Here is a 24,771-nt window from a genome sequence, read left to right as displayed (position 1 = left end):
CAGACTTACAAATTATCAAGGAACATAAGGTGATCCATATCAGAGAGAGGGTTGTAAAATAATCACTTTACTGTATGTTTCATAAAAAGGAAGAAGGTCATAAATAGTTACTTATCACTGTATGGAGAAACTAACAAAGGAAATGCATGCATTCCTCAGCCCTGGGAGTAGCGTGCCTCTCCTCTAAATTCCTGAATATGCAGAAATTAATAAGGAACAGAGGATTCGTGATAGATCCAAAAGAGCACACAGGAAGCCACCTGTTAAATGCTTCCTGACAGTGGATGAACCTAGAGCCCATTATACAGAGGGTTGTAAGTCAGAAAGAGAAAGAAATATCATATTCTAATGCATATATACAGAATCTAGAAAAATGGTACTGAATAATTTATTTATAGGGCAGCAGTGGAGAAATAGAGAACAGAGTTATGGACATGGGGAGAGGGGAAGAGAGGGTGAGATGTATGGAAACTTACATTACCATATGTTAAATAAATAGCCAAGGGGAATTTGTTGTGTGGCTCAGGAAACTGTATCAACCTAGAGGAGTAGAATGCAGAGGGAGATGGGAGGGAGGTTAAAAATGGAGGGGAAAAAAGAAAAAGGTTTTATGCTACCAGACTAATGTACAAAAGTCAATTACTTTCCTCTGTACCAGCAATGAGCAAGTGGAATTTGAAATTAAAAACATAATGTCCTTTATATATTGTCATTTACATAAGCGCCCCAATATTAGTTAGATGTAAATCTAACAAGTTATGAGGAAAATTACAAAACTATGATGAAAGATTGCAAAGAAGTAAATAAATGAAAGTAGTCCATGTTCATAGAAGATTCAGTATTGTCAAGATGTCATTTCTTCCCAACTTGAACTAAAGATTTAGTGCAGACAGTGGAATATTGTTCAGCACTTAAAAGAATTGAGTTATGTCACCATGAAAAGATATGGAAGAAATTTAAATGCGTATTACCAAGTAAAAGAAACTAATCTGAAAAGTTTACATACTAGATGATTCCAACTATATGACATTCTGGAAAAGGCAGACTATGGAGACAGTAAAAAGATCAATTGAAATCCCAGCATGTTGTTTTGTGAACATTGGCAAACTGGTTCTTAAGTTTATATGGAGAAGCAAATGACCCAGAATTGCCAATACAACATTGAAGAAGAGCAAAATCAGAGTACTGACACTGTACCACATTTCCACTGTGTGCGTGTTCAGTCACTCGGTTGTGTCCAACTCTTCGCAACCCTATGGACTGTAACCCTCCAGGCTCCTCTGTCCACGGGATTTCCCAGGCAAGAATACTGAAGTGGGTTGCAGTTTTCTCCTCTAGGGCATCTCTCTGACTCAGGGATTGAACTCATATCGCCTGCATTGGCAGGCTGATTCTTTACCACTGAGCCACCTGGGAAGCCCCTTAACTTACTCTAAACCTATAGTAATCAAGACAGGGTGATACTGGTGAAACAGTAGACAGATGGATCAGTGGGATTACCCAGAAATTAGCCCACATAAGTACAGTGAGTTGATCTTTGACAAAAGAACAGAGACAGTACAATGGAGCAAAGATAGTCTTTTTAACAAACGATGCTAGAACAGCTGGACATCCACATGAATGAATCTAGATACAGACCTTACACAAAAATTAATTCAAAATGGGTCACAGAACTAACTGTAAAATGCAAAACTATGAAACTCCTAGAAGATAGGAGAAAATCCAGATAATTTTGAGTTTGGCAATGAATTTTTAGATACAACACCAAAGGTAGGATCCATGAAAGAAACAGCTGGTAAGTTGGACTTCATTAAAACTAAGTTTCTGCTCTGTGATAAGCAATATCAGGAAAATGAAAATTGGAATAGGAAATGGGGAGAAAATATTTACAAAAAAAATCTAGTAAATAACTGTTATCCAAAACATACAAAGAACTCTTTAAAACTCAACACAAAGAAAACAAAAATCTTGATTAGAAAATGAGCCAAAGACCTTAATAGACACCTCACCAAAGATTTACAGATGGCAAATAAGTAACCAAAAAGATATTCCAAATCATATGTGAAAATGTGAATAAAACAATAATGAGATATCCTCATTACACCAAATAAAGGCTAGATACACCTATTAGAATGGCTAAAACCCAATGCTAATAAGGAAAATAGGAACTCACATTCTTTGCTCACAGGAAATCAAAACAGTACATCCACTATAGAAGGCAGTTTGGTGTTTTCTTACAAAAGTAACTTTACTCTTACCATAGGACCCAACAGTTGCATTCCTCTGTATTTAGCCCAAGGAACTGAAAACTGACGTTCACACAAAACCTACACATGTATATTTACAACAGCCTTTTTCTTTGCCAAAACTTGGAAGCAACCAAGGTGTCCTTCGGTTGGTGATGAATAAACTATAGTAGAACCAGGGAGTGGAATATTGTTCAGCACTTAAAAGAAATAAGCTATGTCACCATGAAAAGATGGAAGAAACTTAAATGCATATTACCAAGTGAAAGAAACTAGTCTGAAAAGGTTACATACTATATGATTCCAGCTACATGACATTCTGGAAAAGGCAAAGTATGGAGCCAGTAAAAAAGATCAGTGGTTAACGGGACTTAAGAGAGAGAGATGAATAAACATAGACAAATCATAGAAAATTTTTAGACCAGTGAAACTACTCTATATGAAACTATAATAGTGGATAAATGTCATTATAAATCTTTTTCAAACTCACAAAGTATACAGCACCAAAGTTGATTTCTAAACTATGGACTTCAGGTGATAATGTTGTGTGATGTAGGTATATCAGTTTTAACAAATGTACCACTACCATTGCAGGATGTTAATGATGGGAGAGGTTATCTATGTATGAGGGAAATCTGTGACTTCCACTCAATTTTGCTGTGAACCTAACCTGCTCTAAGAAATAAATAGTCAATTAAAAAATTATATGAGATGGGTATGAACATAGGAGAAATCCCAAATTTTGTGCCACGATACTACCTTTTCATAGATTAGCAACTTACTACATGAATATATCTTACACAGTAAGTTCTCTCTTAATAAAAGATAAATTTAGATTAATTATCTGATTTATTTTAGAAGCTTTAAAAACGTATTTAAGGTTTTTACTTTGTATTATAGTTTCAGGTGAACAACAAAAAGACTCAGCCGTAATATACATGTATCCATTCTCCCCCAAACTCCCCTCCCATCTAGGCTGTTACGTAACAGTGAGCAGAGTTCCATGTGCTATACAGTAGGTCCTTGTTGGTTATCCATTTCAAGTATAGCAGTGTATGTTGTACTTCTGTAAAATATAATTATGATAAAGATAATTGAGTATTAGCAGTGTGTTGTCAACAAAGCAGGTTCATTCATAGCAGAATAGTAGAAAATAACCACACCCATTCTCAAAAATGGAGACTGGCTGTGAAGAGCCAGTTGTTAGAATGATTGTTCTTAGTTTCAGTCTCATTTGCAAAACTTTAAATTGTATTGACTATTGATTAGCTTGTTTGATTTTACTGATTAAAATCTTTCAAGCCAGTAACCTGGTACTCTGTGACCTCCTAGAAGTGTGGAAAGAAGTGGACATGTGTATACTTATGGCTGATTCCTGTTAATTGTATAGCAAAAGCCAATACAATATTATAAAGCAGTTATCCTCCAATTAAAAAATAAAAAAAAAAAAAACTTTCAAGCCAGAAATGTTTTCTGTTCATGTTAATAAAATGTTTTACCATATCAATTTGCTGTTTACAAGTTTTGCAAAAGAAAATTAGCCATTCTAGAATTTATATATCCATGTTCATTTTAGGCCAGAGGTTATCCCTATGGTGGTGTGCCACAGTCTAGTTCTGTTACCTTTTAAAATACATGATAAGAGTATATGAAAAGGAAAACTGTAATATGAGAAAGAGGTTTCATTTATTTCTCCCTGGAATCCATCAATCTCTGTATTCCATCTAGTATACTTACCTAGAACTCCCTGGCTTTCTATACCAGAGTTGTTTTCTGAAATTCTGAAATAGGTAGCTTTTGAAGATTTAGCTTTTTTTAAAACAATTATGAATATGGTCTTCTTATATAGATAGGCTAAGTGTGATATTTCTATTATAAACAAATTGTTTTCCTTTTCCATTTTGCCCCATTTTTCTTAAGGTTTTACAATTGTGTTTATTTACAATATGATTTGAATTTTTAGCAGTGTGCTGAAAAACAAGATCAAATCGAACGAGCCATCAGGGAGAAAAAAGCAGTGGAAGAAGAACTAGAAAAGGTAAAAAGAAAAAGGAAAACATAACTACCTAAACCCAACTGCAAATATTCAACATTACTGTCTGCTTTCATCATACTCTCTACTAGCAACCCCTATATTATAAGTATTCTCCTGGTGAGTTCTTTTATTTGCTTCGAATATTTTTGGAATCTGCATTTGAATACTGATATTGCCTATATACATTTCTTTATAAGAGTGGCCGCATTTTTTGAACTTTTTTATGATGTAACTGTATTCCTTGTTTAGACCACATCCCAGTATTAAATTTTATTTTGTCTTTATTTTTTTAAAATTTCTGCCAACTTTTACTGGGTTTAGGCCATCTGTAAACATAGCAGGTATATATAACCAAAAAATTACAAATTGCTATGATCTTTACCTTTTAAAAGTACAGATTTTTATTCAGAGTTTGGAAAGAATATTTACCCCAGTGGCATTTGAGAAAGAATGTTGTAAGAAGTCTATAGTTTAAAATTTACTTCTTACTTAGATAACTTTTTTTTATTACCAGTAAATAGTCCACTCTTTTAAAATACCTTGTGGGGAAAAAGCCTGCTGAATTTGATGCAGCACCTACTGTGCTTTACGTGCTGCATTAGGAACTCTCATAGAGAAGTTAAGTAACTTGTCCAGTGTTAAAAAATAAAAATAGCAAATAGTGGACTCAGAGTTTGAGTTTCAAAGAGGAGCTATATAGCATCAAAAACGTGATATATCTATATTATTGACATGAAAAGATTATGAGAACATCAGATAGTAAAAGAATAATTTACAAAGCAGAATATAGTATATAATTCCACTTGTGGTGGAAAATAAGACATATGCATGTCGTGTTCAAGATAGGCTGTTCATGGTCACCGTGCCTTCAAGATTGATCCCTTCTGAGTTCCCCTCTGTTATGGAATAGGAATAGGTCCCATTTAGATTGCCACCCACCAGCAGGGTTTGGGATGAATTTTTTAATATCACATGGCATAGGTTAAGGAATAGGCTTTATTGGGGAAATGTAAAACCTATGAGACTAAAAGCAACAGGTAAAAGTCACAGGTTTCTCTTCTTCCACTGTTCTACAGATAGGTATGCTGTAGTCACAATGAATAACCACTGGTTCTGAAGTATTAGGCGTGTGTTTTACTAGCAGGACATTGACATGCTGATACTGTCTTTTTGTGGAGCAGGAATAACAAAGCAGTCTGGTCAATGGGAAAAGACATTGGTTACTTGGCCAAGCAGTCTGGATTTGAAGAGTACTTCTGTGTAGGGTTTGTCTGAAAATGTGAACTGCCTCACATCTGGAGACCTTGCAGTTCATGGAATGTTATAGCCTCTGTGTCACAGGTGGAAGCTTAGTCACAGGAAGCAGAACTTGGCTACAACCACTTCTTCTGGGGAAGGGGAAACTCCATTTCAGCTAAATCAGGGTCTGGTTAACCTAGAGTGAAATTCTGGAGTCACTTTCAGATAGTTCTCACTGCACCATGGCATGTGTCTGTACTTTTGAATATAGCAATACAGAATTGTCCTGAAAGTGTTCATCAAAGAATCAAAGCGATTATCTCCAAGTGGTGGCACTTAGAGTGTTTTTTAATTTCAGCTATTTTCTATTTCTTACTAACATATTAAAACTATTTGAATAGTACAATGAATAACTTTTAAAAATAAGCAATTATTTTGTATGTCAGTTTTCAGCATTTTATTTTGAAAATGTGAGATAACCAAAGTTTAATTATCGATGTGTTTTAATGTTATAGTGAGAACAGATGAGCACATCATGAGTTTTTATTTCTTATCATTTATTTCAGTTTCTAAACTGTGTAATTTCTTAAGATAATTTCTTTCTGCAAAGTAATATACATATAAGCCTCTTTTGCAGATTTACCTTGAAGGCAGAATAAATGAAAATGATTACAGAAAACTAGAAGAAATGCACCAAAGATGCCTGGTTGCCGAGCGTTCAAAAGATGATCTTCAGCTGAGACTTAAGACAGCAGAAAATAAAATCAAACAACTTGAAATAAAGTAAGTTATTCTTTTGCATTTTCAGAATTCATATAATTTTTGACAGATTTTTTAGTTTTTTATAGGATTCATAATTATATCTTATGTAGAAAAAAAACCTTTTAGCACTGAAAAGAATTTTTTTTAAGATTATTTTTGAAAGCTAATTTTTTCAGAAGGAAGAGATACAGTACTGAACCATTTTATTCTTAATTTCTTGTTTCTGGCAGTTAAATAGGATGTTCATAAGACCTTTTTTTTCATACTGACTATACAGCTCTTAGAGCAGCTTGTTTATAATTACTGCTTTTATACTCAGCTTAGAGGTATTGAATATTCAATAATTACCATTTTTATATATTACATTATCTGTTAAAATGATAAATTTATAATCTGGCATATCCATTCTGAATATTCCTCTACCTTACCCCCATTCAGAGTATTACTTAATATAGTAAAACTTACTTAAGTTGTATGAAATTTCAATCTCTGTTATAGGATATGTTTAATGTATATTTTAAAAATAAAGAGGAGTGATTTCAGCAATACAGCAGAATAGGAGGTCCCAACCCATTTCTCTCACAGAAACAAATATTTAACAAGCATCCATAGACAAAAGTGCCTTTCGGGAAGCACTGAGATCCATGTAGGAGGTTGTAAAACCCTGGTGGAGCCCCAAAATGAGGAGGCAGGCCTGCGTACCAGTGGCAGGCCCTCCAACTGTGGTGTCATCTATGAACTCAAAGCAGCCCCATCTTCCTGTGGGCTTGGCTCTAACCCCGCGTGCCCAGTCCTGCACCTAGCCCAAGGAACCCTTCTGGCTACTCTTCATCAATAGGCCTGCTGACTTCAGACCTGACTGTGGCCCCCAGGGAACTCCTGTTTACCCAGCTACAGTTCCCCTCTCCCGCAGCTTGAACTAATGCTGCCTACCGGGAACCCGCCCAGTAACCAGACGGGAGCACTAACAGACCCAGTGGGAGCCACACCTCACCGTTCCCCTGGTAACAAGTCTGCCAATCATTGACATGACTGCAGACCCAGCAGAAGCCACACTACATGGATCCAACCCCGTTCTACCACAATCTGAGGTAGTCTTACATGGCCAGGAATTCCCCCAAAGCAAGCAGCAGCTAATGCCCATAGATGCCACCATTGCAGCACTGCCAGCCTCAGACCTGACTACGATCCCTGAGTCAGTCTGTGACCTAACTCTAGTTTCACACTACAACAGTTGCGAAGCAGTTTGTCCTGCCCATAAACCAGCCCAGTGCCTTAGAATCCTAGAAGGCATAACATTTGACTGCACCCCTGGTTACAGGTCTGCCAGTCATGAACCTGACAACAGACACATGACATGGCCTCAGTTTCACTTAGCTGAGAACCCAGAGTCAGTCCCATCAGTTCTGGGACAAGGCAAGAAAAGGACTTTAGCTGCCAAAATCAGTCTAAAGACTGGAAGAGGAGTCTGCTCCTTCAAATGCACAGATGGCAACAGAGAGCCAAGCAAACATGACACCACCAAAGCAAACTAATAAGACTCTAGTAATCAACCCCAAACAGATGGGGATCCATGAACTTCTTGACAAAAAGTTAAAAATAATTGTCTTAAGGTAGCTTGGTAGATGGTTAACTAAATGAAATCAGGAAAAAAACAATACATGGACAAAATGAAAAATTTAACTAAGTGAAACCATAAAAAGAGAACCAAACAAACCCTGGAGTTAAAGAATACAATGAAATTCAATAAAGCACTTTGTCAGCAGACTTGATCATGTAGAAGAAAACTCGGCTAACTCAAAGATTGGTCACTTGAAATCAATTCAGTTAGAGGAACAAAACAAAAAAGAATGAAAACGAGTGAAGAAAACCTACATGACTTATGGGACACCTTGAAGTGAATCAGTATTCACATTATGAAAATTCTAGAAGGAGCAAAGATGAGAAAGGGTAAAAAGTTTATTTAAAGAAATAACAGAAAACTTCCCAAATCTGGTGAGAGTAATGAACATCCAGATCCATGATGCCCAAAGAAGCACAAGTAGGGTGAACATCAAGAGCTTCACTTGACACATTATAATCAAAATGTCAGAAGTCCAAAAAAGAGAACTTGAAAATGGTAAGAGAAAAGGGACTCATCACATACAGGTGACATACAGGACTCCTCAAACCCCTGCATAAATCTGTCAGTGGATTTCTCATAAGAAATCTTGCAGGCCAAGAGAGAGTGTGTGGCACAGTATGTATATTCAAAGTGCTGGAAAACAATAGTGAACCAAAATTACTATATGGCGCAAAGCCATCCATCAGAAACGAAGTAGAGATAAAAGTTTCCCCAGACAAGCAGAAATCAAAAGGGAGTTGATTACCACTAGACTTATTATGCAAGAAATGATGAAGGGAATTTTTCAAGTTGAAATGGAAGGACACTAATTAGCAACATAAAAACATATAAAAGTATAAACTTTTAGTGGTAAAGGTAAATATATAGTCAAATTCAGAATACTCTAACACTGTAATGGTGGTACATAAATAATTTTTAACTCTAGTATATAAGTTAATTTTTAAATAATATAGGTTTTTTTTAATTAATTTTAATTTTTTTAATTTTTTTAATTTAATTTAATTTATTTAATTAATTAATTTTTTAATTAATTTTTAAATAATATAGGTACAATAATGTGTTAATGGATATACTATATAAAAAGATATAAATTATACCCCAATAATAAAAAATATGAGAGAAGTGAAATTACAGAGATTTTTATGTGATTGAAAGCAAATTGTTACCAGCTTAACATAAACTAAGATGTTTCCCATAAGCCTCATGCTGATCAACAAAGAAAAAGTGTGTAATAAGTATACAAAAGATAAAGGAATGAAAGCAAAGTACAAAAATCAACAAGAAGACAACAAAATAGTAGTGAAGGAACCAAGGAACTACAAAATAGAAAACAGTTGACATATGGCAATAGTGTAATGCCCTTATCTACTAGTAATGACTTTTAATGTAAGTGGATTGATTCTCCAATCAAAAGATGTAGGCTCAGTGGATTAAAAATCAAGTTCCAACTGTATTCTGCCTACCCGGAACTGATTTTAAATATGAAGAAACACACAAACTAAAAGATAAGAGATGGTGAAAGATAGCCCATGCAAGTGGTACCCAAAAGACAGGCAGAGATGCCTTATATCAGGCAAAATAGAATCTAAGTCAAAAATTGTCACAAGAACCAAGACAGTCATTTTATAATGATAAAGGAGTTAATTTGTCAAAAGAAAAGTCATAAAACTATATGCACTCAAAATCAAAGCACCTAGGTATAGTAAAGCAAATATGAAAAGAACTGAAGGGAGAAATAGAAAGCAAGCAATAATACTAAGGAACTTCAGTACCTTACCATCACTAATAGGTAGATCATCCAGACAGAAAATCAATAAGAAAACAGCACTTCTGAGCAATGCTAAAGACCAGGCAGACCTAATAACTCTACACAGTGGCAACAGAGTGCACAGTCTTCCCAAGCATACACAAAACATTCTCCAGAATGGGTCATATGATAGGCCACAGAAATAAATTTTAGCCAATTTAAGAAGACTAAAATTATACCGGGTATCTTTTCCAACCATAGTGATGTGAAACTGAAATGCAGTAACAGGAGGAAAACTGAAAAAATAACGGAACAGGTGGAAATTAAATAACACACTCCTGAGCAACCTGTGGGTCAAAGAAGAAATCAAAATGGAAAAAGAAAATATCTTAAGACAACCAAAGATAGAAACAAAATATACAAAATGAATGGGATGCAGTAAAACCAGTTTGTAGAGGAAAGTTTACAGTGATAAATGTGTACATTATGAAAAACATCTCAATAAACAACCCAACTTTACACCTAAAGAAACTAGAAGAAAAAACTAAGCCCAAAGTTAGGAGAATGAGGAAAATAACAAAGATTAGAGCAGAAACAAATCAAATAGAGAGCTTTGCTGTGCCTAGTAGCTCAGTCGCATCTGACTCTTTGTGACCCCATGGACTGTAGCCCACTCAGTTCCTCTGTCCATGGGGATTCTCCAGGCAAGAATACTGGACTGGGTTGCCATGCCCTTCTCCAGGAGATCTTCCCAACCCAGGGGTCAAACCCAGGTCTCCTGCATTGCAGGAGGATTTCTTACCAACTGAGCCACCCGGGAAGCCCAGGAATACTGGAGTGGGTAGGTAGCCTCTCACTTCTCCACAGTATCTTCCCGATCCAGGAGTCGAACCAAGGTCTCCTGCATTGCAGGCGGATTCTTTACCAGCTCTGCTACCAGGGAAGCCTAAGAATAAAGAGAGAAGACTCAATAAATAAAAATCAGAAATAAAAGAGGAGACATTACCACTGATACCACACAAATACAAAGGGCTATAGGAGACTACAGTGAACAAAGATATATTATATTAACAAGTTGGACAACCATTAAAAAATTGATGAATTCTTACAAATATGCAACCTTATAAAAAATTGAAAATTTGAACAGACCAGTTACTATTAAGGAGACTAAATCAGTAATCAAAAACTTCCTTGGATTTCTGAAAAGTTCAGAACCAAATGGCTTCACTGATGAATTCGTCCAAACATTTAAAGAAGATTTAATGTCAAACTCTTTCATAAAATTGAAGAAGAGAAAACATTTCAAAACTCATTTTACAAGGCCATCATTACTCTGATACCAAAGCAAGACAAACATACTGTAAGAAAATAATAAGCTAGTATCCTTGATAAAGATAAATGGAAAATTCCTAAAAAAAAAAAAAAAATACTAACCAAGTTTAAGAGTGTATTAAAAGGATCATGGTGGGATTAATACCTGGGATGCAAGGATGTTTTGACATACACAGACCAATAAATGTGACAAAACACTACATTAAAGAATGAGGTATGAAATTCATACGATCATTTCAATAGATATAAAGAAAGCATTTCACAAAATATAGTATCATTCATGATTGAAAACTTTCGACATATTACGTGCAGACAGAATGTACCTCTACATAGTAAAGTCCATTTATAACAAGCACACAACAAACATCATACCCAGTGGTGAAGATCTAAAAATTTTAAGGTCATGAAAAAGACAGGAGTGCCCAGTCTTGCTAGTTGTATTCACCATAGTACTGTATGTCTTAGAGAAATTAGATAAGAAAAAAATAATAAAACATCTAAATTAGAAGAGAAGTAAAATTGTCTTTGTTTATAGATGATATGATCTCATATTTTGAAAACTGGAGACTCAGCCTCAAAGCCATTAGAACAAATACACAAATTCAATGAAGCTTCAGGATACAGAACCAGCATTCCAAAACCAGTTGCATTTCTATACACCAGCAGCAAACTATATGGAAAAAAATTAGCAATTCTATTTACAATAGCACCAAAAAGAATAAATTACTTAGAATGAATTTATAACCAAGGAAGTGAAAAATCTGTGAACTGAAAAACACTGAGGAAATAACTTGACAGTCGCAAATAAATATAAAGGTGTGTTTATAAATTGAATGAAATAATAATGTTAAAACGTCCATACTACACAAAGCCATCTATGGAGTCAGTAAAATCCCTATCAAATTCCCATGGTGTTTTCACAGACAGAAAAATCCTAAAATCATATTGAACCTCCAAAGACTTGAAATAGCCAAACCATTCTGGAACAACAACAACAACAAAAACTGGATGCATCATGCTTCCTAATTTCAAAATGTATTACAAAGTTTTGGTAATCAAAACAATACAATACTGTTATAAAACAATGTATAGTTACAGCACAGAGTAGAGAGTACAGAAAAAATACATACATTTGTGGTCAGCTGATGTTTGACAAGGGTGTCAAGAACACACATGGAGAAAGGATGTCTCTTCAATAAATGGTGCTGGAAAAACTGGACATTTAGATGTGGAAGAAAAATTGGACCCTTACCACACACCATATACGAAAATCAGCTCATAATGTATTAAAGGCTTACATGTACATTCTGAAATTGTGAAACTGCTAGACGGAAACAAAGGGAAAAAGCTTCTTGACATTGGTCTTGGCAGTGGTTTTTTTTTGGATATGACCCCACAAGTACAGGTAACAAATGCAAAACTATTCAAATGAAGTTACATCAAACTGAGACCTTCCTACACAACAAAGAAAATAGTCAATAGAGTACAGAGACACTATGGCATAGGGAAAAATGTTTGCAAATAATATACCTGATAAGGAGTTAATTTTCAAAATATGTAATAAACTTGAACAACTCAATGACAAAAGAAAAGAAAAAATTGGGCAAAGGATCTGATCAAATTTTTCTCAGAAGAAGACATAGTTGACTAATAGGTATATCAAAAGGGGAGGTATCACCTCACACCTGTTAGGATGTCTGTTGTCAAAAAGACAAAAGATAACAGTGTTGACAAGAGTGTGGAGAATAGGGAACCCTTCTATGCTGTCAGTGGGAATGTAAATTAGTGCAGCCACAATGGAAAACAGTATGGAGGTGCCTCAAAAAATTAAAAGTAGAACTACCGTATGATCTAGTAATCCTGTTTCAGAGTATAGATCCAAAGGTCACAAAATGATTGTCTCAAAGAAATACCTGCATTCCCATATTCACTGAAGTCAGTATTCTCGACAATAGCCAAGGTATTGGGATAACCTAAGTGCCTGTTGACAGATAAAAGGATAAAGAAAAGGTGTGTATGTATGGGAATGGAGATATACATCTATATTCTCTAGGAATCTCCTCCTTTCTCTTTTTTTTCTTACAAGTAATTTGTTGAAAACCTGGGTTGTTTGTGTTGTGGAGTCTTCTTTACCCACATGCATATATATCATATCATTTACCTTGTTTCCTGCCCCATGCATTTTTTAAAAAATTAGATCAAGAGGCTTGATCTGATTCAGCTTTCACTTTTTTGCAAGAATTGTTTATAAATGGTAACATTTTGGACTCCTGTTTGGAGGCACATAATGTGTTGTTTTTGATCTTAGCATCTTTCTGACTTGAGCATCATTTGAGGATCATTACCTAGATCCATCATTTCATTAGGAACTTTATTAGCCAAGTTTGAGATAGGAAAAAAGGAGCTACAACTATTATGGCAGTAAAGGATCTTATATATTTCCTATGACACCCAATGGCTAGGGAATATTCATAGTACTTGATTACCTGGGATTGAAAAGATGGAAATTTTAAAAGATAGGAAAAAAATTAGCAGTATGTTGAAACAATATACATGTCTGGAGGTCTTGTCAGTCAGTAATCCATTGTTGAGAAAGTTCAAGAAATATAACCTGCTTAAACTGTGATAAAATAAGTTTATACAACTAGAGGTTTATTTTTTAAAATTTGAATTGTCTTATTATAATTCATAATTTAATATAGTCAGCAAATGTCTTCTATAGAGTTGATTGATGATGAAAGGAGTTTTTCATTATTACCTGTCCACCTTCCGCATTTAGCTTTCACTTGTCCTCTTGAAGTCCTCTTTACACAGTGATTCTCAGTGTTACTGTTGGAAAGAGGTTTCACGTTGACTTCGTTAGTGAGTGATAGCAATTCAATTTTCTGTTATTAGTTAAGATTGCTAAATGGAATATATTTGGTTGGTGTAACATAACGTTGTGAAACCACACAGTTTAAGTCTATAGTGAAGAGAAATGACTCAGAACAAAGAAAACAAGTCTGCAGTATAAAATACGGACAGACTTCTTGACTTCTATTCCAGATCATTAAGTTTAAAGGTTCTTTTTGTTTTGTTTTTTTAATCAGTTCCTCTGAAGAGATATCACGTTGCCAAGAAACGATTCAGAAACTTCAAAATATATTGGAGTCTGAGAGAGAGAACTGTGGATTTGTCAATGAACAAAGGTTGAAACTTCAGCAGGAAAATGAAGAGTTACAGAAACAGACTGAGGATTTGAGAAAGAGTGCCCTTGAGGCTCAAAAAAAAGCCAAATTAAAGGTATATTCAAATATATTTAGAATCAAATGTGTACCTGTGAAATTCAAAATATAGAGAATATTTATAGAGACCTATTAAAACATTTTTAAGACCTTTTTTTTTAGTTTTTGCCTTCTCATCAGATAGCACTAAATCATAATGCAGAGCATTAACCAGTCTTTTCTGTATTGTAGAACTTGGCAAGCATACTTGAAAATGATTGCTTTCACTATCCACACACAAAAAAATGCTTTTCCAACCATGAAATGCACTGATATTCCTGCCAAAGCAATTTAAGCAGTGCTAGCAAAACTATAGATAACTTTACGGACTGCTGTCCTCTCTTTTCCCTCTAAAATGTGCTGTACTTAGCCGCTCAGTCATGTCTGACTCTCTGCGACTCCATGGACCTGCCAGGCTTCTCTGTCCATGGGGATTCTCCAGGCAAGAATACTGAAGTAGGTTGCCATGCCCTCTTCCAGGGGATCTTCCCAATCCAGGAATCGAACCCAGGTCTCCCGCATTGAAGACAGATTGTTTACCGTCTGAACCACCTAATAGCCACTCGAACATTGAACTTTTAAAACTAGCTCTGCAGATAATGGTACATCAGTATGCTCTGAGAACTGCTCATAGGTAGTCTAAAAATTCCATGCCAGGGAAAAGGCAAGGGGCAAAAGTGTCCTCTGGAAAAAAATTCCCTTTTCTCTCTCCCCCCCACCTGCTTCTTTCTCTAATGCTTATATGGTCTGGCAGTGGGGACATGATAACCTGTTTGAGGGAGTTTCAAGCTCAGGTCTCACCGTCAGCCTGTTGCCTGCCTTTCCCCATTCTGTGTGACTTTTGTAAAAGTGGCATTAACTTTTTTTTTTTTTTAGTTGACCTTATTATGTTTCATTTATATATAAAACATAGCTATTTATATTAGATACTTATGCATTTTGAATGCTATTTAAAAGTTTTAAAAATTATTTAGAACTGTATCAGTTGACTGTATTTGTGTCTGGGGTGTGAAGGGGGAGTCCTTAAAAGTTTTTATGAGAAAGGTCTGTATCTTCCGTTTTCATAGTAAGGCCATGGGGTGGTAGCATCAGTGTTTCACTTCATTTTTCATTACTGTGAGGACTCATAAGAAGTCACATCCCAACCTAATTCATATCAGCGTATGTTTATTGAATGCTTCTTATTGCAAGTGTCAAGCACTGTGGTTATTTATAAAAGCTTAAGCTCTGAAAAAGAGACTCTTACATATCATACAAAGAAGCTTGTGCTTTTTTGCTTTAATCTGTGAGGAATCTTTGAAAAACCAAGGGGAAAGATCAGACTACCAGATATCGACTTGATATAAAGCTATACTAATTAAGACAGTGTGTAATCAACAGGAGAATAATCAACCTGATCAATAGAACAAACAGAATCCAGGGACAAACCCAGTTTTCATAATCACCTCATTATAACAAAGGCACCACAAAAGTTCAATAGGGAAATAATTATCTTTACAATAAATATTGTGAGGTCAACTGCGTCCATATTTTTAAAATAAACCTTGATCCTTATATCACACCATATATTTAAATTAATCTGAGCTTCCCTGTAGACCTAAATGTGAAATATAAAATGATGGAGCTTCAAGGAGAACCTTCATGATCTTGGCTAAGGAAGAATTTCTTAAACAGAACAAAAAGAGAGCTAATCATAATGAAAAGATAGATGAATTGGATTTCTTTAAGATTTTTAAGTCATCAAAAGGGACACCATTAAGAGAGTAAAAAGTAGAAGAAAGTTTAATACATACAACCAAAAAAAAAGACTCATATCTAGAATATAAAAACTTTTACCAGTTAATAATGAAATAGTAAGAAAAAAAGTTAATCAAAAGAAAAAAAGACACCCCATTTCCAAAAATGAACAAAAGAATTAGTCTATAAAAGAGAATATATGAAAAAAATGCTCAATTTCATTATTTACTGTGGAAATATAGTTAAAACTATAATGAGGTGCTATAGCATGCATACCAGAATGACTAAAATTTTAAAAACTGACAATATCAAGTATTGACAAAGTTGTAAAAAATCCAGTACCTTCATAGGTTATTTTGGTTATATAAATTGGTACAGCCACCATTGGTAGTATCTTTTTAAGTTGGACATACATACATACTATGCCAGATAATAATAATAAAAACACTAACTACATACCCAGCTGGTATGAGTGCTTCTGTTCATCAAAATATGTGTACAAGAACATTCATAGAAATTTTAATCTTATCAAAACACTGGAAATAATTCAAATGTCCATCAATGTGAGATGACATAAGTAAATTATGGTATGTTCATATATGGAATAGATGAAAAGAATAAGCTGCATCTATAAGCAATGCCAAACGAGTCTCACAGACATAATATTGGACAAGGAAGCCAGACATTAAAAAACTTATAGTCTGTTAATTTAATTATATGCTAATGAAGAACAGGCATAAATACCTGTAAGGATGGGATCAGAATAGTGGTTGCATTTTAGGTGGATGAATACTGATTAGAAGGACACATGAGAGAGCCAGGTTCTGAGGTAGCTAAATCTGAGTGGTGTTGCTCGCATGTCACTATATGTATAAAAATTGAGTTGTACCCGTAAAATTTATGTACAGTATGTCATTGTAAGAGAGAGAGAGGTAAATCTTGCCAGAGGAAGGTAAGTAGAATTATAGATCAAACAGGAGTGGCTGTGAATTTACTGATTATGGAAACTAGGTGATAAGCATATAGGGATTCATTGTAAGGTTTTTCTATTGTGTATATGCTTGAAAGTTTCTATACTGAAACATTTCCATAATTAAAAAATGACAGTGTACTTTGAAAAAATCTTAAGTTTTCTTATTTTTAAATATCATTATAAATTTCATATGGTTAATAACTAAAAACTATTAGTGATCATATATAGCATTAGTAGGAAATGAAGTTGAATATTTAACTGATAGATGGGAAAGAACTTTCTCAGCAAAACTGAAAACTGGGAGAATTGCAAATGAATAAATATACTGATAGATTTATATATAAGATTTTTAAATATTTAAAACATCTTTAAAAATATTTTAAGGAGAAATAACTGGATGAAATAGTTTTAATAAATATGATAGAAGACAAAGATCATACAAGGAGCTTTGAAAAAAATGAAAAAAAAATTGTAACCCAATAGGGAAACATGTATGAGACATGAGCAGAATTCACAAACTAAGAAAAACAAATTGCTAATAAACAAGTTTTTTAAAAGTTTAGACTCTGTATTAATTAACTGCAAAGTTGTCAGTTTGAGTGAATGTGCAGCTGCAGGTGTAAAATGGTATACATTTAGAGTCTATAAAATTTAGTCATAATAGAGTAATTACTGTGTCTTATAATTAAGGAAGTTGATGGCAACATTATTTGTAATAAATTAAAAACAACCTATCTAGAAATAGATAGTTAAATTATGGTCCAATAGAAATAGATAGTTAAATTATGGTCCATTTATAAAGTGCTGTATTGAGTCATTAAAAATCACATTTCCAAATAATTTGTAATGTGTTTGTATTGTTATGTCCTAAGTATTTTTTAAAATGAACAGTGTGCATATATATTTATATATGTTGTAACCCTATATCCACTAATCTCAGTTTTAAAATTCATAAGTAACAATGATGTAAAAGTTAGAGGTAGTTATCTCTCTGAGTTGTAGATTACAGAGATCATATATTTGTCTTTTTAATTTTTTTGTATTTTGCCTAATTTTACAGTATACTTGTGTTTTGGAGATTGGGTTCTTATAATGGGAGAGAAGGGAATGGCATGAATTTCCCCTACCTGATACTGCATTTACTGTGTCTTTAATTCAGAATAATAGCTGACGTTTCTTGGAAAAACAAAAAGAAAGTTTTCCTAACAGAAATGCTCCCTTTATGCCAAGTCTGCATGTAGCTTAAGAGAAGAATCATTGGTAAATGAGGGACAGGACCTCTTAACTAGATAGCTGTAATTCTATTTTATGGAGGAGAGCTGTCAGATAAATTGCTTTGTAACTGATTCCTTCTTTGACAACATAAGAATCTAGTGCTACACTTTGCAGCTTTTCTCCCCCATGAAAAAGTGTATGATCTTTAGGAGCCAGAAAGATCAAAACAGTTGGGTATTCAGAGGGCAGTTGGCTGAGAACCATAACAACTTATTTTATGAAGTTTTCATTTGATCTTAAAGCCACTACTGTCCTTTCTGCCCCAGTTTTCTCTTTTCCTAATTCCTTCCTTCTTTCTGCAAAGGATCTACATATCTTTGTGGTCTAAATACTCCTCATAAAAATATAAAATTAGGAGATGGTTAGTTTTTAGCAATCCTGTCTACGTGAGTGAATAGTTTTGTGCTAAGGAAGGACACAAAGGAAGAGGGGAAGGAGACCATAAATCCGTTTCTCCAGCCTAGCGTTCTGAATTGAATCATTAGTGAGACTTGTTTTGAAGACAGAGTTGTCTTGGCGCTTATCCATCCTGCATCATTGCAGACCTGTCCAGTTTAAGTCAAAATTGTGTCAACTGAAGGATCTGGGGTTCATTTAAAGACTGGATTTTGATACCTTTATTATGATGCAGATGCTAAAGATGTAAGAGTAAACGAAAGAGACATTGTCCCCATCCTTAAAAAATTATTATTTGCATGGAGGTGGGCAAACTTTAATTGTATCTTTGCAAACTAGTAAATGCTCTTTAGGAAAAGCATAGGACACTATGAGAACTTTTTCTAGATAGAGAATTTCCCTGTAGGAGCAAGAAGTTAGCTAAGTTCTAAAAGTTGAGTAGAAATAACTAAGATAAGCAGGAGAGGAAAGATTATTCTAGTCAAAGGGAGCATATAAGAAGATCCAGGAATGAGAATGAATTGCGACAGAAGCAAAGAAGGGAATAGTAGTATAACACAGTCTCATAGAATTAGGTAGAGAGCAGGTTATCATGAAGGACCTTAGAATAAGGCTTTTCAAGCTGCAGATAGATTTTTCAAGTAGAAATGGGGAGTTAACTAGCCAGAAAGAGTGATAAAACTGTGTAGATGCATAGATCAGCTTTTAATACATGATATATGTGAGAGAGACAGAGGCAGAATTAAATACTTCCACCTAAGATATCAGAATTGTGGCTTCTCCAGAGAAAGTGGAGATTGAGGCAAGGAAGGATATTCAATTCAAAATTTGTAAAATTCAGTAATTTTAAAATGTTTTAAATAGAGCAGAAGTCACAGAGCCTCAGGAGGCTTGCTCAGGAGTAACACGATACAAATTTAATAAATCCAAGGTAGTTTTTCCAGTGCCAGTATTTATAAAGTCAATCTTCTACTTGTGTACCATTTGAGAAAGCAAATTTAAGAGATTTAGAAAGTATGCAGCATTGAGCAGAAATAATGAGGACAGAATGTTTGTAGTTTTCCGCCATGAGTTTAGCTGTTATTGAGTTTTCTTTGGTGTTTTTTGAATCAAAAAAATTGAGGCTTCTTATTCATTCATTTTTCAGTTTGAAAGTAGTCATATTTAGTAACTTACTAGAAACCATTCCAGCCATGACCATTTTTAAAGCACATTACTTTAAAATATCACAAGATAGGTGTTCCTTATAATATTTCTTGAGTGTAGCAAGATAACGATAGCCTGAGAGTATACCAAAGAAATTGTTCTAGTAACTACTGAACTATTTTATCAGTTGCCTCAAATATGGTAATAGGTAGTTTCATTCTAGATGCATATGAAAGCAGACAGTTCATTACATACATTGGGTACTTTAGAGCATTAGGGTTAATTCTCTCCCTGAACCTCAAGTTGAGAAAACTTTAGGGTATCCAAAGAGCATTTATTTGTATGTTCATTCTACATTAAGGTTTTTTTTTTTTTACCATAATAACATAAATAACCTAGAAATAATTGAAGACATTTCATATAACTTTTTGAAAAGCATTTTAGTCTTTTCTGGAAGGGCGGGGGAATTGTTCATGTATACCGTAGCTGTGGTAGTAAAGGAGAATATTCCCGTATATGATTTTTTTTTTTAAACATTACGAAGCTCTTTGAAAGAACCTGAACTTTAGTATGTAAATCAAAAGTGGTTTGAGGAGCCTCTCAGAGGAGCTTTTGACGAACACATCAGGGTGCTGGGAGCATGGCATCCTTGGAAAGGGCTTGGAAGCTCTGCACACCCCCTACCCTCCTGTACCCTGCTGTGTATCTTTCTTCCATCTGGCTCTGCTGGAGTTGTATCCTTTATAATAAACCAATAAACAATTTTTTTGTGTTTTAAAAAACAGAAATGGCTTCCATTTAAACCCAGCTCTCAGTTACTAAGAGCATGAACATTTATTGTCCATTCAGGCAGCAAAAGTAAAAATAGATGATGAAAGCAGGTCTATATTAGTGGTATTTTTTTCCTACAGTCATTTCAAGGTGTTGGGGAAAGTGTTAAAAAATCTGTACTCCATCTTAATTCTGGTTTTATTAAATTTATGCTGTCACATAGGATAAGTCTTCGTTTATGATGGAGACAAATTGTAAAATTAATTTTTATAAAATAGGTTTCTCATCCAAACATTTCTGTGCCACAGACCACACGATAAATGATTGTATTTATCAGTGATCACTCTGTCTCCAAGAATAACAGAAAAGAAAAAGAAAATTCTATTTTCATTTTATTCCTTAGATCAGTACAATGGAGCATGAATTTTCAATAAAGGAACATGGATTTGAAGTTCAGTTAAGAGAGATGGAAGACAGTAATCGAAACTCCACTGTTGAACTGAGGCATCTCTTAGCTACTACACAGAAAGCAGCCAATAGGTGGAAAGAAGAAACGAAGAAACTCACTGAAAGTGCAGAAATTAGAATCAGTAATCTAAAGTAAGTCCACTATTAATTCTTTGGTACATTTTACAGAAAAATTATTTAACCTTTAGTTTAATGTCCTTGTCATAATCTTTCTGTAAAAATATGTAAGTCTGTACCTTATATTTTTTACAGCAAATATTAAATTACTATGAAAAATGTTAACAATTATAGATCAAACTCATATTGTTTGTTTTATAAATTTTATGCATATCACAGGAAATACAATGATTTTTGTTGGACACGGCAGTTTAGAATCTTAATACTATTCATGTATAGATATAGCACAGTAATGTTCCATAGTTGCAACAGAATCTATTTGGCCTGCAAAGCCTAATATTTGTTCTCTGGCCCCTTAAGAAAAAATTTGCTGACGTTTGCCCAGGAAGAACATGAACTTTTATGATAAATGAGATGGGAAGCTATGAAGGGCTTTTAACAAAATGATATGATTGGTCTTAAATGTTCAACAGATCACTTTGACTGCTCTATGATGAATAGCGTGGAGAGGGAAGAGAGAAGATGAACCAGTACTGTGATAATCCAAGTATAAAATGATAACTTGGATTAAGTTTTGAAGGACTGGAAATCATTTTTTAAAAATTTGCTTTGGTCCATGTTAAGTATGAGCTACCTAAAAGATAGCAGAATATCAACTTGTTAGGTACATAAGTTTGGAGTTCAGGAAGGATATTGCAACAAGAGCTATAAATTTAGGAGTGATTAACATATGCATAATTTTTAAAGTCATGGAGTTAGAAGGTATAGAAAGTAAGTCTGGATAGGGAAATTAGGCTACTGAGGACTAAGTTCTAAAATTTAGTTTGGAGAAATGAAAATTTAGCTGAGCCTGAGGAAAAAGTACTGAGACAAACAAGAGAAAGAATAGTAAAAAAAAAAAAAAATCAAAAAGAATGACATAAAATAGATGATATTTACTTTTTACAGATAGATAAACTGAGTCTGAGTGACATAAAGAAATTTGTTCAAGGTCACATAGCTAACAAAGTAAAAGATCCTGGTTTCAAATTTAAGTCAATTGGATATAGTCAATATGGTCCTAACCATTAAAGTGTGCTTTGTTTTTTTGGCAGTTTATTTCTTTTTTTTTTTTTCTTTTTTTTGTTTTTGTTTTTGTTTTTTTTTTAGTTTTTCTTTAGTTTATTTCTTTTTATTGAAGTATAGTTGCTGTACAATATTATATGAGTTATAGGTGTACAATATAGTGATTCACAACATTTTAATTTATAGTTACTGTAAAATATTGGGTATCTTCCCTGTGTCGCACAATATATGCTTTTTCTTATTTTATACGTAGTAGTTTGTACATCCTAATCCACTACGCCTATACTAACCCTCCCCTCTTCTCTTTCCCCACCAATAACCATAGTTTGTTTTCTGTAGCTGCAAGCTGTTTCTTTTTGTTATATTCACTAGTTTCTTTTCTTGACTGAATAGGAGTCTATTGTGTATATATTTCATGTCTTCTTTATCCATTCATCTATTGATGGACACTTAAGTTGCTTCCATTTTTTGGCAGTTGTAAATATTGCTGCTGTGAACTTTGGAGTGCATGTATCTTTTCAAATTAGTGGGTTGTTTGTTTTTTTCTTTCAGATGAATACCCAAGGGTGAAATTGGTACTTCTATTTTTAGTTTTTGAAAAACCTCCATACTGTTTTCGACAGTGAGTGCATCAGTTTCCATTCTCACCAACAATCTACTAGCATTCCATTTTCACCACATTTTTGCCAGCACTTGTTAATTGTGTTCTTTTTGATGTTAGCCATTCCGGCAGGTATGTAGTTATATCTTATTGTGGTTTTGATTTGCATTTCCCTGATGATAGTGAAAGGTTGTTGCTGAACAATAAGACGCCAGGATTCTTGGCCTCCGGAGGAGACGAATTCAATCCGGGGCCATAGACAAGGCTGGATCACTCAGAAATTTTGTGTAATAAAGTTTTATTAAAGTATAAAGGAGATAAGAAAGCTTCTGACATAGGCATCAGAAGGGGGCAGAAAGAGTACCCCCTGCTAGTCTTCAGCTGGATGTCACATAGTTACTAGCAGTCTGTTAATGAAAAGAAAGGAATATCTTAAAACTCAGAAAGGCACCAGGCCCCTCATCCATAAAATGCATTTTGGGATAATCCTGGCACCAGATGATTTATCTCAGACCATAAAACGATTGACTTGAATCTTGTAGAAGAGCAGATTACCATACAAATAGTATCGTTTACATAGACTAGGGAAACAGTATCTGAGTATAACATACTGGTTTGTCAAGTAGGTTCTGAGCCATTAGGCAGAACCGACTTGAAGACAGAGTCTAGGGTAAATGCATAGTACATTAACATAGCATAAGACAAACATTTCCATAAGAAAAATGTATTGGTTAATTCAAGGTTTGAGGATAGTTAGCTTCAGGTGAAACCAGGTGTCATGCCAACACAGTATTTTAAGAGAAACCTCCTTTTAAATTTGTGTAGAGAAGGAAAAAAATATGGCTAGTTTGTTTCCTCCCGCTGCTTAAGAGAGATAAAAATGTCTGGCACTTGTAGCCTATTTCCTCCATTTGGAGACCCCTGGCCTTCCTGCCTGTTACCCTCTCAATAGTGATGTTGGACATCTTTTCATATGCCTACTGGCCATCTGTGTGTCCTTTTTGGAAAAATGTCAAATAAGGTATCACTATAAAATTCCTTCTTAGACCTGGTTTTACTGTGTCCCATAAGTTTTGAATTGTGTTTTCATTTTCATTTGTCTCTAGGTGTTTTTTAAATTTCTTTTCTGATTTAGTCAGTGCTCTATTGATGATTCTGTAGCTATAGTTTGGCCTCCATGTTTGTGGTTTTATAGTTTTTTCCTGTAGTTGATTTCTAGTCTCATAGATTTGTGATTGAAAAAGATGCTTGATATGATCTCAGTTTTCATAAATTTATCAAGGCTTATTTTCTGGCCTAGCATGTTATCTATCTTGGAGAATGTTCCATTTGCACTTGAAAGGAATGTATATTTTGCTGCTTTCAGGTGGAATACTCTCTCTGTATATAAATTAAGTTCATTTGATCTAATGTATTATTTAAGGCAAGGATTTCCTTACTGATTGTATGTCTGGATGATCTGTCCATTGATATAAGTGGGGTGTTACAGTCCCTGACTATTATTATTTCTTTATTTCTTGTCACTTTCTCCTGTTATATCCATTAATATTCACCTTATATATTTAGGTGCTCATATATGGGGTACATATATATTTACATTTGTGGTATCTTTTTCTTGAATTTATCCCTGGATTATTATGTGTTGTCCTCCTTTGTCTCTTCCAGCAGTCTTTTTTTTTTTTTTTTTTGCTTTTCTCTGTATGTGTATTTCACTAAAACATTTTTAACAGTGCTGGTTTTTACAGTGTCTGAATGTTTTTACAAAGTCTGAACTGAATAAAATTATCTGAACATCTATTGATTTAACTAGAATAATTTTTTTTTTAATTCTCCATTTGCTCTTTTGGATTTTTTTTTTTTTTTAACATGGAACGCTTCACGAATTTTGCGTGCCATCCTTGTGCAGGGACTATGCTAATCTTCTCTGTATCGTTCCAGTTTTTGTATATGTGCTGCTGAAGCGAGCACCAGCAG

The 24,771-nt window shown here is 34.3% G+C and overlaps 1 protein-coding gene and 1 non-coding gene across 6 annotated transcripts in view; one reads left to right on the top strand and one right to left on the bottom strand.

Annotated features, from left to right (window-relative positions):
• SCLT1 (sodium channel and clathrin linker 1) overlaps positions 1-24,771 on the top strand; it is a 218,943-nt gene that overhangs the window by 134,323 nt on the left and 59,849 nt on the right. For 4 of the 5 annotated variants that reach the window (XM_065904109.1, XM_065904107.1, XM_065904108.1 and 1 more), the window contains 4 exons: positions 4,210-4,284; positions 6,158-6,303; positions 14,075-14,267; positions 20,950-21,146. In XM_065904109.1, the coding sequence (XP_065760181.1) occupies positions 4,210-4,284; positions 6,158-6,303; positions 14,075-14,267; positions 20,950-21,146 (611 nt within the window). Of the gene's footprint in view, positions 1-4,209; positions 4,285-6,157; positions 6,304-14,074; positions 14,268-20,949; positions 21,147-22,748; positions 22,930-24,771 lie in introns of all 5 variants that reach the window. The other variant, XR_010658816.1, reaches the window with a different exon arrangement.
• LOC136146163 (U6 spliceosomal RNA) lies at positions 24,658-24,765 on the bottom strand. The gene has a single exon (XR_010658902.1). It is a non-coding gene; the product is annotated as a U6 spliceosomal RNA (small nuclear RNA).

This window comes from Muntiacus reevesi, chromosome 13 (assembly GCF_963930625.1).
Source record: "Muntiacus reevesi chromosome 13, mMunRee1.1, whole genome shotgun sequence".
Lineage (NCBI taxonomy): Eukaryota > Metazoa > Chordata > Mammalia > Artiodactyla > Cervidae > Muntiacus > Muntiacus reevesi.
The sequence above is the reverse complement of the archived record's forward strand: the minus strand, read 5'-3'. Positions and strand labels throughout refer to the sequence as shown.